General features: G+C 40.9%; 1 protein-coding gene across 1 annotated transcript in view; it reads left to right on the top strand.

The window, feature by feature from the left end:
• LOC136877153 (hemolymph lipopolysaccharide-binding protein) overlaps positions 1-14,171 on the top strand; it is a 35,136-nt gene extending 20,965 nt beyond the window's left edge. Inside the window, exons 4-5 of the mRNA XM_067150963.2 lie at positions 2,604-2,873; positions 13,818-14,171. Coding sequence (XP_067007064.2) covers positions 2,604-2,873; positions 13,818-13,972 — 425 coding nt within the window. The 3' untranslated portion in view covers positions 13,973-14,171. The remainder of the gene's footprint in view (positions 1-2,603; positions 2,874-13,817) is intronic.
• Positions 14,172-14,399: the final 228 nt, after the last annotated feature.

The following is a 14,399-nucleotide window of genomic DNA, read 5'->3' as shown; positions in this document are numbered from 1 at the left end:
CACCATTCCTACCCTATCTCTACGATACATACTCCAGTTCTGTGAGAAAAGTTTTGCATCCATTATAACATTTCTCTGCCATGATTCAACTCCTATTACAATATCTGGTAAGCATAAATCTATTAAATTATTTAATTCTATTCCTTCCTTTACAATACTTCTACAGTTCAACAATAACATTTTTATGTCATCCCTACTTGATTTCGGGATCCCTGTAACCTTACCACCGCTCCCTAGACCACCCCATTTCCCTGAATGTACCTCCCTATTCCCCTTCCAAATAAATTTCTTAACTTATACGTTCTAGTGCGGTTTAAGTTAAAGCCATCCAAGTGCTGGTCCCTATCTCCTACCCACCCATCAGAATTTAGAAATCTCACTCCCAGATTCCCAAATACCCACAATATAGTCTCGTTTAAATCCCCAATTACTCTCCAGTCAGTATCCCTCCTACACAGTATTCCACTGATAACAATCTCCACTTCCTTAAACTTCAGCCGTGCTGCATTTACCAGGTCCCACACATTCGCAACTATGTTGGTACTTATAGCAGCTTACCTTACGTTGTTGGTACCAACGTGAACGACTACCACCTTCTCCTTCCCCTCCTCCTTCTCTTCTACTTTCCTCAACATCTCCCTCAACGTAATTCCTGGATAACACTCTACCCTGGGTTCCTTTTCTCCATACACTTTCCCCACATGTCTAACAATGGCATTCCCCATGACGAGAGCCTCAATCCTACCCACCTCATTTGATACCGTCCCCTCCTGGTCAGCCCTATCACTCCTGACAGCTGCAGAATCTACTTCCTCCTCCCTTTTCTCTCTCCCATGACCCTGTTCCACCTGTCTTTTCCTATCCTCTACTCTACATTTCCCTTTTTCTACCTTTACCCTTCCCCCTACTTCCACACTTCTCAGCAACAGTTCTCTGCTCCTCATCTTCCCTCTGTTGCTCTACGTACAGTGACCCGTACCGATTTCTCGCAGACACCTGTCCTGAATTCTGATCCTGAAAAGAGGCCGTACCCTGCAATCTCCTTACCCTTAGAACATTAGACCACCTGTTTCCTACAATTCGCCCCGTTCCGTCCCATCCCTCTTTTACACCTACTGTATCCTGTGCATAGATTGAGGGAGGCCTACCTTCTTTCCTATCTTCTGAGAGAATTCTAATTATCTCCCTCAAACTCTCCAACTCCTCCCTCATACTCCTCAATGCCTCGCCACACCCAAAGTTTCTACGCCTGCACTCCTTTGCCATTCCTTACGGAAAAGTGAAAAGGACAGGATAAAATAAAAGAGCATACTATGTGCAATAAAAATGAATGGAAAGTAGTATAGTCCAGGATAATACACAAAGGACTAACGACAATAAGGCTATACTACTACACTACAATACTACTTAGTCATACTCTATTTTTATCCTAAAATACTATGGGCACAAAATTTAAATTTTATGTAATATTATTTTATGTCGCAAATTTTGTATAACAGGAACAGGTGAGAAAAAGTCAGGCATTGAAAAATATGTAAGTAATCACAAATTCATTGTCCGTTATTTACACCTTTTATTTTCACCTTTTATTTTCACTTTAGACCAGCACTAATGATCTTCATACACGCTTTAATACCGGAAGGGAATCTATCAAAGACTGCTGCAGGTAATTTATTCCAATCCATTATGGTCCTCTTTACGAAGGAATTCTCTTGGCCACATTCGTATGGTATGTTCTGCCCCTAATTTTATGCTTGTGATCAATTCTCAATAAGTACGAAGGAGGTTCCAAGCTATTCCTAATACTACTCCAGGCAGCCCTTCCCGTGGAGCTCTTATAAGACCACACAGGCGAGCTCTAGTTCTTCTAGACTCAAGACTTTCCCAATTAATGGTTTTCCTCCTACTCCCGTTTACGAAACGCACCGCTCTTCTTTGAACTTTTTCTAGGCAATTGATTAAACCTGCTCTGTATGGTTCCCAGCTGTCCCCGCGGTGTAGGGGTGGCATGCCTGCCTCTTACCTCGAGGCCCCGGATTCGATTCCTGGCCAGACCAGGGATTTTTACCTGCATCTGAGGGCTGGTTCGAGGTTCAATCGGCCTATGTGATTACGATTGAGGAGCTATCTGACGGTTAAATAGCGGCCCCGGTCTAGAAAGCCAAGAAAAACGACTGAGAAGATCCGTTGTGCTGACCTCGTAAACTGCAGGCCATTGGGCTGAGCAGCGGTCGTTTGGTAGGCCATGGCCGTTCGGGGCTGTTGCGCCATGCACGCAGATCCATATTCGAAAATCGGTCTTACCAGACATTTACAAGCTTTTCTTTTAGCACCAGTATTAGCTTCTTTGAGATCTGCATAAAAATATAACGATCTCCACGATTTCTTAACTACATTTTCCACTTGCTCTGATCGGTCTAAGTCTTCTCTAAGTACTCTTGCGCCCTGGCACGAATGATATAATAGTCACACGAGGGTATTGAATATGTGCTAAGTTCTTCATGTAATGCCACACCAGCCTAACTGTTGTCATAGTTACGAGTAAGTTTACCCTTCTGCACTCTAGATTCATAGTGGTGTTAAATGTACCTTTAATTTCCTAGGTAAAGGACTAGTGCCGCCTCCGGGCTACGAGGTGGTCAATGGTTTGGGATATTACAAGCTGCACACCAGCGCTGCCACGTGGGAAACTGCTAGGGCTACATGTGAAGAGGAGGGCGCTCATCTGATTATCGTCAACACGGACAGAGAAGCAAAGGTGGTACAAGAAATGTTGGCCCGATTTTCACCGTCAGTTAAAGGTGACGCTGATACCTATTCCCATGTTGGAATCCATATTCGCTACTCAGACAAGATATTCAGAACACTGTCCGGTAAGAATCTACTCATAATATACCAACTGACGGAAAATGTATTTATTTATTTATTTATTTATTTATTTATTTATTTATTTATTTATTTATTTATTTATTTATTTATTTATGAAACCAAAACAGCGAGAAGCCGAATTCCAGAGTTCCGCAATGAAAAATATTTACAGTGGAGTAGCACAATGCAAACATAGAAAATAAAATGAAAGAGCAGTGAAGGAAAATCACCTAATGACAAAAGTAGCGGAAAAAAATAAAGACTAATAAAATATCTGTACAGACACAACACTTAACAATAATACATAAACGCAAAAGGAAAGAACGAGGAAAATTAAAGATTGAAAGTAAAACGAAGAGAATCAATCAATCAATCAATCAATCAATCAATCAATCAATCAATCAATCAATCAATACTCATCTGCATTTAGGAAGTCGCCCAGGTGGCAGATTCCCTACTTGTTGTTTTCCTAGCCTTTTCTTAAATGATTGCAAATAAATTGAAATTTTTTTGAACATCTCCCTTGGTAAGTTATTCCACTCTCTAACTCCCCTCCCTTTAACCGAATATTTACCCCAATTTTTCCTCTTGAATTCCAACATTATCTTCATATTGTGATCTTTCCTACTTTTAAAGACACCACTAAAACTTATTCGTCTACTAATGTCATTGCACGCCATCCCTCCGCTGACAGCTCGAAACATACCACTTAGTCAAGCAGCTCGTCTCCTTTCGCTCAAGTCTTCCCAGCCCAAACTTTGCAGCATTTTGGTAACGCTATTCCTCTGACGAGAATCACCCATAACAAATCGAGCTGCTTTTATTTGGATTTTTTTCCATTTCTTGAATCAAGTAATCCTGTGAGGGCCCCATACACTGGAACCATTCTCTAGTTGAGGTCTTACCATAGACTTATATGCACTCTCCTTTACATCCTTACTACAACCCCTAAACACCCTCATAACCATGTGCAGAAATCTGTACACTTTATTTACAATCCCATTTATGTGTTTACCCCAATGAATATCTTTCCTTATGTTAACACTAGGTACTTACAATTGTCACGGGCGTGACGAGTTTTAGCTCTCCCTAACCATATTTCGAATCTGCATTCGTGCTATTGAAATTTGTGTTATTCGGAAATTATTTCCGTCTTGTATTCAACTAGTACTTTCTACGTGGCTTTGCCCTCTTTATTTATTTGATACCACCTTCGTCATTGTCACCTTGAGATTATATTACTTTAATATTTTCTCTTGGAATCCTTAAACTGGGTCTGGTAAAATTACGTGCCCTAAGTTGTAGTATCTTCTTGAGGGCGAGTCTATGACTCTCCTTTCTGCTCTGTGGGGCCATGCACATTATCGGTGTGGGCCGCCATGAGTCGTTCCTTGTGTATGATGGAGGAAGGATGTGTATTTACTCCGCTCCGGCATTTGGTTTCCAAATGCGATATGAAGCCTGGATAAGTGGAATTTGTGTGAGGGCTCGCCCTCAAAAATCTTCTTAACCTTTTGTTTAAAAATACTGAACGTCCTCTGATCTATTTACTTTTCTTGTGGAAGTGGTAACGTACTTGAGCCTCTACTACGTAAGTAACGTGTTTCTGCAGCTTGAACCAGCATGTAAGTCTCTTCACAATTGTATCCCTTTTGATTTCTGGATTCTACGGAATATGGTGTACAAAACTTCGTGTTACAAGATTTCGGGTGTATGAAATTCTAAAAGCGTCCATCTTCGCTTTCTTTTAATTTTAGTTAGGGTATTCATTAAATCGCGTTCCCGTATTGTATCTTGATAATATCGCCTAACTGTTTCTGAAAAGTGTGCCTAATGAAGTTTAAGAAGGTTACTTCAAATAAGAATTATGATTCGTATTTCTTCTCGTTTTGAAAAGGCAAATTGGTTTATATACTTATCTAACGTTTTCGGTATGTGTAATTTGAAAGGTAACTAGTCTGTTTATAAATTATAGAGCACGAGAGGTTTCGCCTGAATTTCAGTGAAATGTTTTTCTGCCACGTTCTAATTCCGGTTAATTTATTTTATCTTGTAGTGTTCATTTTTTAATTATGTTTTTGGGGTTTCTTTTCCTCTTGTATATGTACCATTGTTGTACTTGTTTTGATATGGTGGTTGCTATGGACGCATGGCGTATTTACGTTTCCATAGTAACCGGTTGGGTTGATCACCACTATTATTATTATTATTATTATTATTATTATTATTATTATTATTATTATTATTTTCTTTGGGTGGATTTCGGTCTTTACGTTGTATTCTAATTATTTGTGTCGGGCGGTCTCTACATCCTGGTGGTGTATTAACTTGTTTTTCTTGCCTTTTCCTTCTTAATTTCCCTTCTTTATATTTTCTGGGGTTGATTTTATTCTACCCTCCGGTTGGTTTGTTTAACTACGTTTTCTGGCAGTAAGATATGAACTGAATTCTGGTGGAATCTCTGTGATGGTTGGTGCTACTGTTCAAGAATAATAATAATAATGTAAGAAAAAGAAATTGTTTTAAACTCTAGAAGAGAATAATTTAAGCAAAGATATTGTTTCTGGTGGATTGTAAAACAGGTTACCAAGTGCTCAATTTCTTGGAGGTGTTTAGAAATACAGAATATCTATTATTTCTTTTCGTTCGGCCGAACACTTAAATTTATACATCACCTTATTTGGATTTTTAGTAGTTTATGGTTTCATTTCGAGGGCGTTCATTTCCTTAATTTCATACTCAGTATGTCTCCCTTTTACTCTTATTTATTGAATAAAATATTATGTACCTTGTTCTCAATGAACATCTTGTTTTCCTTGGTAGTGCTAAAACAACTTATTGCCATGCCAGGAATTATTTTGGGTTCATGGTGTCTGGGTAACTGTTGGATTTAACCTATGTAATGGTAAGTGTTTACTTTAAAGAATTATTTTTGGTGTTGCCCTTTATTTTCATGCCTATGTTTAACTTCTGCTGCTGATAGTCGGTATGGCGGCAGACAATGATCCAAGGAATTTCATCCCTTAACGCAGTATTTAAAACTGAGAAGAACGTTTAGCTAGGCACAGTAAGATAAATACAGATGCCACATACGTAACGGTATAGTTCAGTAAAAAATAACTACATACACTACGGCTCATTAATTGAAATACACCCAATAATTGACATATAGTTCTCCGTAGGTAAGGTCTAATACCGTGGGTACGGTTGAGGAAGCAAAGGAATAGTACAACAGTTGTACAAATGTCAAGAATTTTTTTGTGGTCATCGAGATACAATAGTATCCAACAAATAATGTTTTGCACATAAACGTAATGTACCTATCGGATATGTTTGTTTACCTATTTGCCGACGGACGCCGCATTTGGCTCACCTGTGTTGTTCCCTGTAGTGATGTGATATCTGCAGCGAACGGCAAGCATTGCTACGATTCGTAACATGTGGTTCCTGCATGTCAGTTCGTTCGTGACAGTTGAAGTGTGCACATCGCTAGTATGGCTCCACGAGTGGAGATACCCATAGAAAAACGTGCTGCAGTTGTAGCACTTAGCCAAGCAGGTTTATCTATCCGGCAAATTGCGAAACAGTGTAGTGTGTCTATAGGGGGAGTGCAATACATCCTTCATCGCCAGAAGACAACAGGTAGCAATAAGGACATACCACGACCAGGACGAACTCGTAAAACATCTAAAAGTGATGATAAGTATATCAGAATTACCAGTAAGAGAAATAGATTCAAAACAGCGCCCCAAATTCGTGCAGAATGGGTAGAAATGAACACGACAACAATACCAACAGTAAAAAGGAGACTGATTGAAACCGGCTTGAAAGGATGTGTCACAGCAAGAAAACCCCTTCTAAGGCCCATAAAATAAACAGAAGAGACTTGAATGGGCTAGAAAACATCGTAATTGGACATCGAATAGTGGATGAAGATGTTATTCACCGATGAATCGAAGTTCGAGATTTTTGGAACCAGAAGGAGAATATTTGTTCGCCGATTTGTATGGGAAAGGGTAGCCCAGCAGTGTGTTCTGCCTACAGTTAAACACGGTATAGGTTTTATTATGGTTTGGGGATGTTTTGCCGGAGATTGTGTTGGTGACATTGTGAAAATAGAAGTATGAATGGATCAGAAGCGGTACCACCGCATACTTCAGTATCATGCAATACAAAGTGGATTGTGCTTAATAGGGAATGGGTTCACCTTACAACAGGATAATGACCCAAAAAATCGGTCGGCACCCTGTACGAACTACATTGCATCAAAGGAAAAACAGAAAGTACTGAAATATATGGTATGGCCGTCCCAAAGCCCGGATTGTAATCCCATTGAAATGGTCTGGGATGAAGTGGACAGACGTATCAGGGAAGTTAATATATCCAGCAAGGAACATCTCTGGAATATTGTTAAGGGTGTGTGGAATCATACAGATTCACGGTACCTACAAAAACTGATAGACCGACCGCATGCCTCGAGTTTGTGAGGCAGTCATTAAATCCAAAGAAGGATACTCTGATGAAAGTAAAATATAATGATTGTGATTGTATTACATATGTGTAAGTTAATATAATTATCTTTTGTGAGAAATAACTTTTGATTTGTGTTGCAAATCTCAAACACCAGGGTGTATTGAAATTAATGGGCGGTAGTGTATTTCCTTATATATAATAGAAGTGACTGCAATGAGAAGAGGAAACGGAATATGAAGGGAATATGTTAATTTAAAGGAGGCAAACGAAGGAAAAACGTCCAAGCTCCAGACAGAAGCTAAAGAGTTTATCAGGGTTGGAATGAGGATAAATAAAGTTCTTTGAACAAGAGAGAGGAGGAAGTATGGAATATGAAGGAGTGGATTTATTCTGGTTTTGCGAGTGGGGACATGTAGGGAAAAGAAGGATACAGGTTCAGCGTTATGTACTGTAGGAATCTAAGCTCATCTACCTTTCTGCAAGTAGATAACGAGCGAAGGTTTAACTTATCCAGTAGGCTATCTGATTGCTGCTGCTGTTCAGACAGCGAGATACCCTGACTCTAACAATGGCACAGAACAATGATTGCACGCAGTCAATGCAATTTAGATTAATGAGTAAAGAGGTAGACCACGTGGGAGACAATTCATTAATCGGTAGGATGTAAGATACATAGAAGGCTCTGAGGGCGTGGATATCGGTAATGTTACAAAATCTATACAACAGACCGAGAAGTGACACTGCTCACGAAGGAAACACAACCATGACAAATTCGTCCCTGAAAATGGAAATACAAACATTTCAATTCTCATACCGTATGGAGACGATAATGAGTTATAACTGATATAATTATTCACGTGGTTGTGAATTACACTATTATATTTCATTTCCATTGTAGTTATTAGTAAGAATATTCAAAAGTGCGGCTTCCTACCTCTTTCCCGCCCTTCGCGCCCTAAAGCGCACGCCTGTTCACTTTCCCTTCCGGTCCTTAACGCCCGAAAGCGCCCGGCTGCATTATCAGCACACGTCTGCCATTTACGCGATAGTTTTGTATCGTTTCGGCAGTGAACTGTTTATAAGGCATTTATGAACACGCAGTAATATCTACAAGCTTTAGGAAATAAAAGAAAAGCGATAATCTGTCTTGGCGTTGCCTAGGCAACGGTCTTCGAACGTCCGCGAGCGCAGGTCAGCTGTTTCGCTCGTAAACATGGTGGGATTGAATACTGCAGATATAGAAACTGACCTGAATATAGGCGCAGAAAGTGACACAGAATCGTTGAGATAATGTTAGTGATAACAGTGACATCAGTGAAAACATATATCTTATCGATAAATCTGACCTGATGGGATGCCGCGGCATTTCAGGTAACACAAACATTTCGTTTCCTTACTCCGAATGATCATATGGATGATGTTGAACCTGTCCATAATTTGGAAAGAGTATTACAAGAAATAGATTTTTTTACGTATGTCAGGGGGAGACAAGCTATTCAGTGATATAGCCAATTACAAATATATCAACGCAGCATTCAAACAGCCATATTCTGGTACAATAGGTACAGAATAACAAGACGCTTGCTCAGAGGGAATAAAATCTTATGGAGTTATCGTATACTTTCTAATAAAATTGAAAATTTGAATACATTGTGATAAGTAGTTTATATTATATTTAACTTTGTCTGAAATAATGCGCTCTGCTTCATTCTTTCCTAAATAATAAGTTGAAACCTGCGGTTAAGCGGACTGAAAATGTGGGCGGGAAAGGGCTACTTCAATTTAAGCTCTGAAAATGACGTACCACTGCCAGAAGTACGCGTTTAAGGATTCCGCGTATATGCTGTTGAGAGGTACGAGTTCCTTATTCAATTCAAATTGAGCCTCATGCACCAGGCTCTTCAATTGAACACTCAGATGGAGTGAGATCAGAAGAACGAGCTTGAATTGCGTTCACATTCACCTTGAAACGTATTTTAGTTATATATGTTCGTTATATGGTTATAAAATATATTACTTTCGTCATCATCATCATCATCATCATCTGTTTACCCTCCAGGTTCGGCTTTTCCCTCGGACTCAGCGAGGGATCCCACCTCTACCGCCTCAAGGGCAGTGTCCTGGAGCTTCAGACTCTTGGTCGGGGGATACAACTGGGGAGTATGACCAATACCTCGCCCAGGAGGCCTCACCTGCTATGGTGAACAGGGGCCTTGTAGGGGGATGGGAAGATTGGAAGGGATAGGCAAGGATGAGGGAAGGAAGCGGCCGTGGCCTTAAGTTAGGTACCATCCTGGCATTCGCCTGGAGGTGAAGTGGGAAACCACGGAAAACCACTTCGAGGATGGCTGAGGTGGGAATCGAACCCACCTCTACTCAGTTGACCTCCCGAGGCTGAGTGGACCCCGTTCCAGCCCTCGTACCACTTTTCAAATTTCGTGGCAGAGCCGGGAATCGAACCCGGACCTCCGGGGGTGGCAGCTAATCACGCTAACCACTACACCACAGAGGCGGACTATTACTTTCGTTTTGATTCCTATTATCGCTTGGAAGTTGGGTATTTCATTTTATTACTCCTGGTATATTACACAGTCACTCCTACGACCATGTCCGTGCCTGTGGAGTGAGCTTGATGGATGTTTTCAAAGACAGTTTCAGTACGTCTGCAGTAATGAAGACCTGAATTCTGGCATGGATACAATTCTGGAGGTGTAGATTTCCTTTAGAAGGAATTCAGCCGTATGTCTAATTCTAATAGTGGTGAAACTGGAAAGTTTTTCATCAGTGCCGAAGACTGGGGCAGATGAAGTACATTTTAGTCCCACACATCCTCTGTGAAGGTGAGATCTGGTGCTCCTGCAAGCAAGGGATTTCACGAATAGCTTGTAAATAGAACAGCGAGAGGTTGGGTCACCCCTAGAAACGTGGATGGGTCACTTATGACCCACTTTATATTAATGTGACTTTTGATTAGGAATTGGAGGTATTGATCACTAAATATTAAGTCTTGAGTATTATAATATATTTATTTAGTATTAAACAGAAAATGAAAAACTTAGCACGAAGTACAGCACAAATTTCGAACATGCGTTGCTGCCTTTACAGTCTATTATTACATGAGGATCATAATGTGGTAGTCTTTGGCTATGCTTGTGCTACAAACTGTTTTTCTGCAGGAATGGCAATTCACAAATGCCTTGTTTCCAGTGCAGTTAGTCTCGACTTGATGAGTGCGGTTCTCTTATCCGTCAGGAATGTCTTCAGGACTGCCCTACCTGCAGCATAAGTTTCAGTTAGTTCCTCTCAGCTGCAGAATTAATTCTCCACTCTTAAATTAAATCTCATCCAGTGCATTGTACACCACCCACGAATTTATTCCTGCCAAATCCAGTAAACTTTAAACTGTGAACTGCCCATCGCCTAGATGGTGCTTTCGCTGAGTACTTAGGGGACATTTGATCCACTATCTCTCCTCCATGTTTAGACCCGTTATAAAACGTTATGGTGCCTGGATTTTTTCTTTCACCGGGAGAGTTGGCTGTGCGGTTAGGGGCGCGCAGCTATGAGCTTGCATCCGGAAGCTAGTGGGTTCGGACCCCACCGTCGGCAGCTCTGAAGATGGTTTCCCATTTTCATACCAGGCAAATACCAGGCAAATTAAGGCCACGGACGATTCCTTCCCACTCCCAGCCCTTTCCTATCCCATCGTTACCATACGACCCATCTGTGTCGGTGGGAAGTAAAGCAAATGGTTTGAAAAGTTTCTACTCTTCACCACCCACAATTTGAACATCTGGATGCACAGTACTCAGAACAAGAACGTTTTTGTTCATAGATCGTTAAGTGTAGCATATGCTTATGGTATACAGCTTTTCCTTTGCCTCTTTTTGACAGAGACTGGTACTTTCGTACGAGATCTGCTTATAAGGTTTTTTGTTTTTGTTATTTGCTTTACGTCGCACCGGCACAGACAGGTCTTGTGGCGACGATGGGATAGGAAAGGCTTAGGAATGGGAAGGAAGCAGCCGTGGCCTTAATTAAGGTGCAGCCCCAGCATTTGCCTGGTGTGAAAGTGGGAAATCACGGAAAACTGTCTTCAGAGCTGCCGACAGCGAGGTTCGAACCCACTATATCCCGGTTGCAAGCTCACAGCTGCGCGGCCCTAACCGCACGGCCAACTCGCCTGGTCTGTTCGTAAGTACCGACAAGTGTAGTTGAACTGGTTTTCAAGGTTTCAGGTAGAGACAAGGATGTAATGAACCTGTCGCGTATTTTATTTCTTCCTTTTGTTCATGCAAGGTCCCGTAAGTTCCTTTTTCAACAAACTCACCAACACGTTCACCATTGGGTCTAGTATCATCTCTTCCAAGGTAACGCAAAGCATTCGTAACATACAGCACTTCAACGTACTTGTACCGGTATTTGTCTGGTTTTGAGGCTATGAACTATGTAAATCTGCACCACTATTTAGAGGGAAAGATTTGCTCATCAATAGTACGAATAACAGTATAACTTCGAGTTCTTCAATTTTTAAATTCTGTCTCATTGCATGCCACAGTACGTTTCAGCATTTTGTCAGTGATCATTAGTTATCAAACACAGATGCAAGTCTCATTCACATGGTGCTTTGCATGTGAAGTTGGGCCATGGTGATCTCTGAACAAATTATGGTGTGAATTTCTACCAAATACGACATCATTCACTAGACTAACATCCAGTTCCTACCGAATGAGTATAACATTTTAGTATCTGTGGCAATATCTAAGTTGATATATTTTATCACCAGACGTAACGTTCAAAGGCTCACCCTGCAATTCATGGTCCGGAATATCAATAATATCTTTCTCTTTCATTGGAAGACGCACAGCCATAATAAACAGCATTGTCACTACTAGAGCTTGCTAGAAATGATGCACATTGACACTATATTTCACCGAGCGATGGTGAAGTTTTCAGTCAACACTGGGCGTACTCAGACACGAATAATGTTTCTTTTTTTTTTTTTTTTTTGCTAGGGGCTTTACGTCGCGCCGACACAGATAGGTCTTATGGCGACGATGGGATAGGAAAGGCCTAGGAGTTGGAAGGAAGCGGCCGTGGCCTTAATTAAGGTACAGCCCCAGCATTTGCCTGGTGTGAAAATGGGAAACCACGGAAAACCATTTTCAGGGCTGCCGATAGTGGGATTCGAACCTACTATCTCCCGGATGCAAGCTCACAGCCGCGCGCCTCTACGCGCACGGCCAACTCGCCCGGTACGAATAATGTAACCGATTTCAAAAGCTGCTTCCCCTCCAACACAGATAGCGTGCACAGTTGCCCAGCTATGACAAAGGAAGAAACAAAAGACGCACACAACGCGAAGTTGCGCGAACGAATATGTCGCTATCACTGACGGGTCAACGTGACCTAGCCGCGGTTCTAGTGTTACACCGGGTTGAATGAACGATATTATGGTGGACGTTGTTCTGTCTCCCTGTTGTTACACATTACGCATGAACGGTTTAGACGAAGTTGTGAAAGCCAGAAGTGTACCGGCATCATATGTTATTGGTGCCTATTGCATGATTCAGGCGTTGTTATAGGTACCAAAGCTGTACACAGAACTGCGCATTCCGCAATATGTCATTTCACTGATCCACATCGTACTCTTCACGATTCCCGGATCGAACACTTTCATTCAATCTGTAAACCCGAATCCTAATAATGAAATGTTACATTCTATCACGTAACGGAAATGATACAAATGTTACGCTGAACTTAAAGCAGTTATTTATGGTATATAAATTACTTTATAGCCATAGAGAAAAACTATATCAAATGTGACGTAAATCAGCTTGGAAGCTTCTTATACATTTCCCCCTGTTTCTTTTTGTTACCGCAAAGTGGATGCGCAGGGCGTTGAACTGACATGTCCATGTGCTGTGGCTGCCACTATCGCGAGAATCACTGGTTCGCTTTCCTGTCGTATATACAACAATTTTTCCACATTAATGGAGTGGCGCTCATAAATTCATCCGTATCGACACAAGGGATCATCTAACCGACTACGGTAACAATAAAACCATGGCACTAACACCTCATGCTAGGACGATCCTCCATACCACCCGGATCTAATCTCGTATTATTTTGAATTAATACCGAAGGTAAAGAAATCGCTGTTTCCCAAGATCTGAAGATCTGCTATATCATCTACTCAGGGACTGTAGGCGTCTAACAGGGATAACTTTTTTGGATCAGTTATACTTAATATTTGACGCACTACTCATCCGCCAACTTCCCTGTACCTTACATTTGCTTACACATATCAAACTTTACATCCTTCCCTTCCTCACCGATGGCCTTCAGAGTTTCAGCGGTGATCCCATTTGTACCACGGGACTTGCTTCGTCGCAATTGTTGAATGACTTATTGTACTTGTAATTTTCAGATTCTGTGAGTTAAAATAATTGTTATTAATAGCCGTTCTCTTACAGGGGAGCCAGTGAGCAGTTGCTGCTACAACATTTGGGCCCCTGGTAATCCTAAAGGCCATGCCGACACACTCTGTGCGTGCATGCACCGTCAAGGACAATACCACGACACTCTTTGTTCTGGAACGAAGTATTATTTTATTTGTGAGTTTCCGTAAGTCCATAAGAAAAATGGATAGAAAGTCTGAGTTTCAAAAAAACATCCAGCAAATTTATTTTATTAATCATGTTAGCTGATAGTAGGCCTTCTAATTTATCTATAATGTTTCCAAGACAAAATCTTTGTATCATTGTATAATGTCAAAGAACGTACTGTACTTAAATAAATAGAAATGTGCATAATTATAGACTGCTATGCTTTCCTGTCAGTAAGCCTCTGTCAATGAAATAAGCGCTTCCACGATCCTCTATTTGCAATAGAACTGAGAAGCTATTCCCAACAGGTACCAAATCAAACAAAAAAATACTAGTTGAGATGATGATGGAAAATTTATGTTGGTAGGAATATGCACAATATGAAGAAAAAATAGTCAAAACGGTCTATGACAGAAGTGCGTTGAATGTCAGACTTAATACCATTATTTA

The sequence above is a fragment of the Anabrus simplex genome, chromosome 7, assembly GCF_040414725.1.
Source record: "Anabrus simplex isolate iqAnaSimp1 chromosome 7, ASM4041472v1, whole genome shotgun sequence".
NCBI classification, from domain to species: Eukaryota; Metazoa; Arthropoda; class Insecta; order Orthoptera; family Tettigoniidae; genus Anabrus; species Anabrus simplex.
The sequence above is the reverse complement of the archived record's forward strand: the minus strand, read 5'-3'. Positions and strand labels throughout refer to the sequence as shown.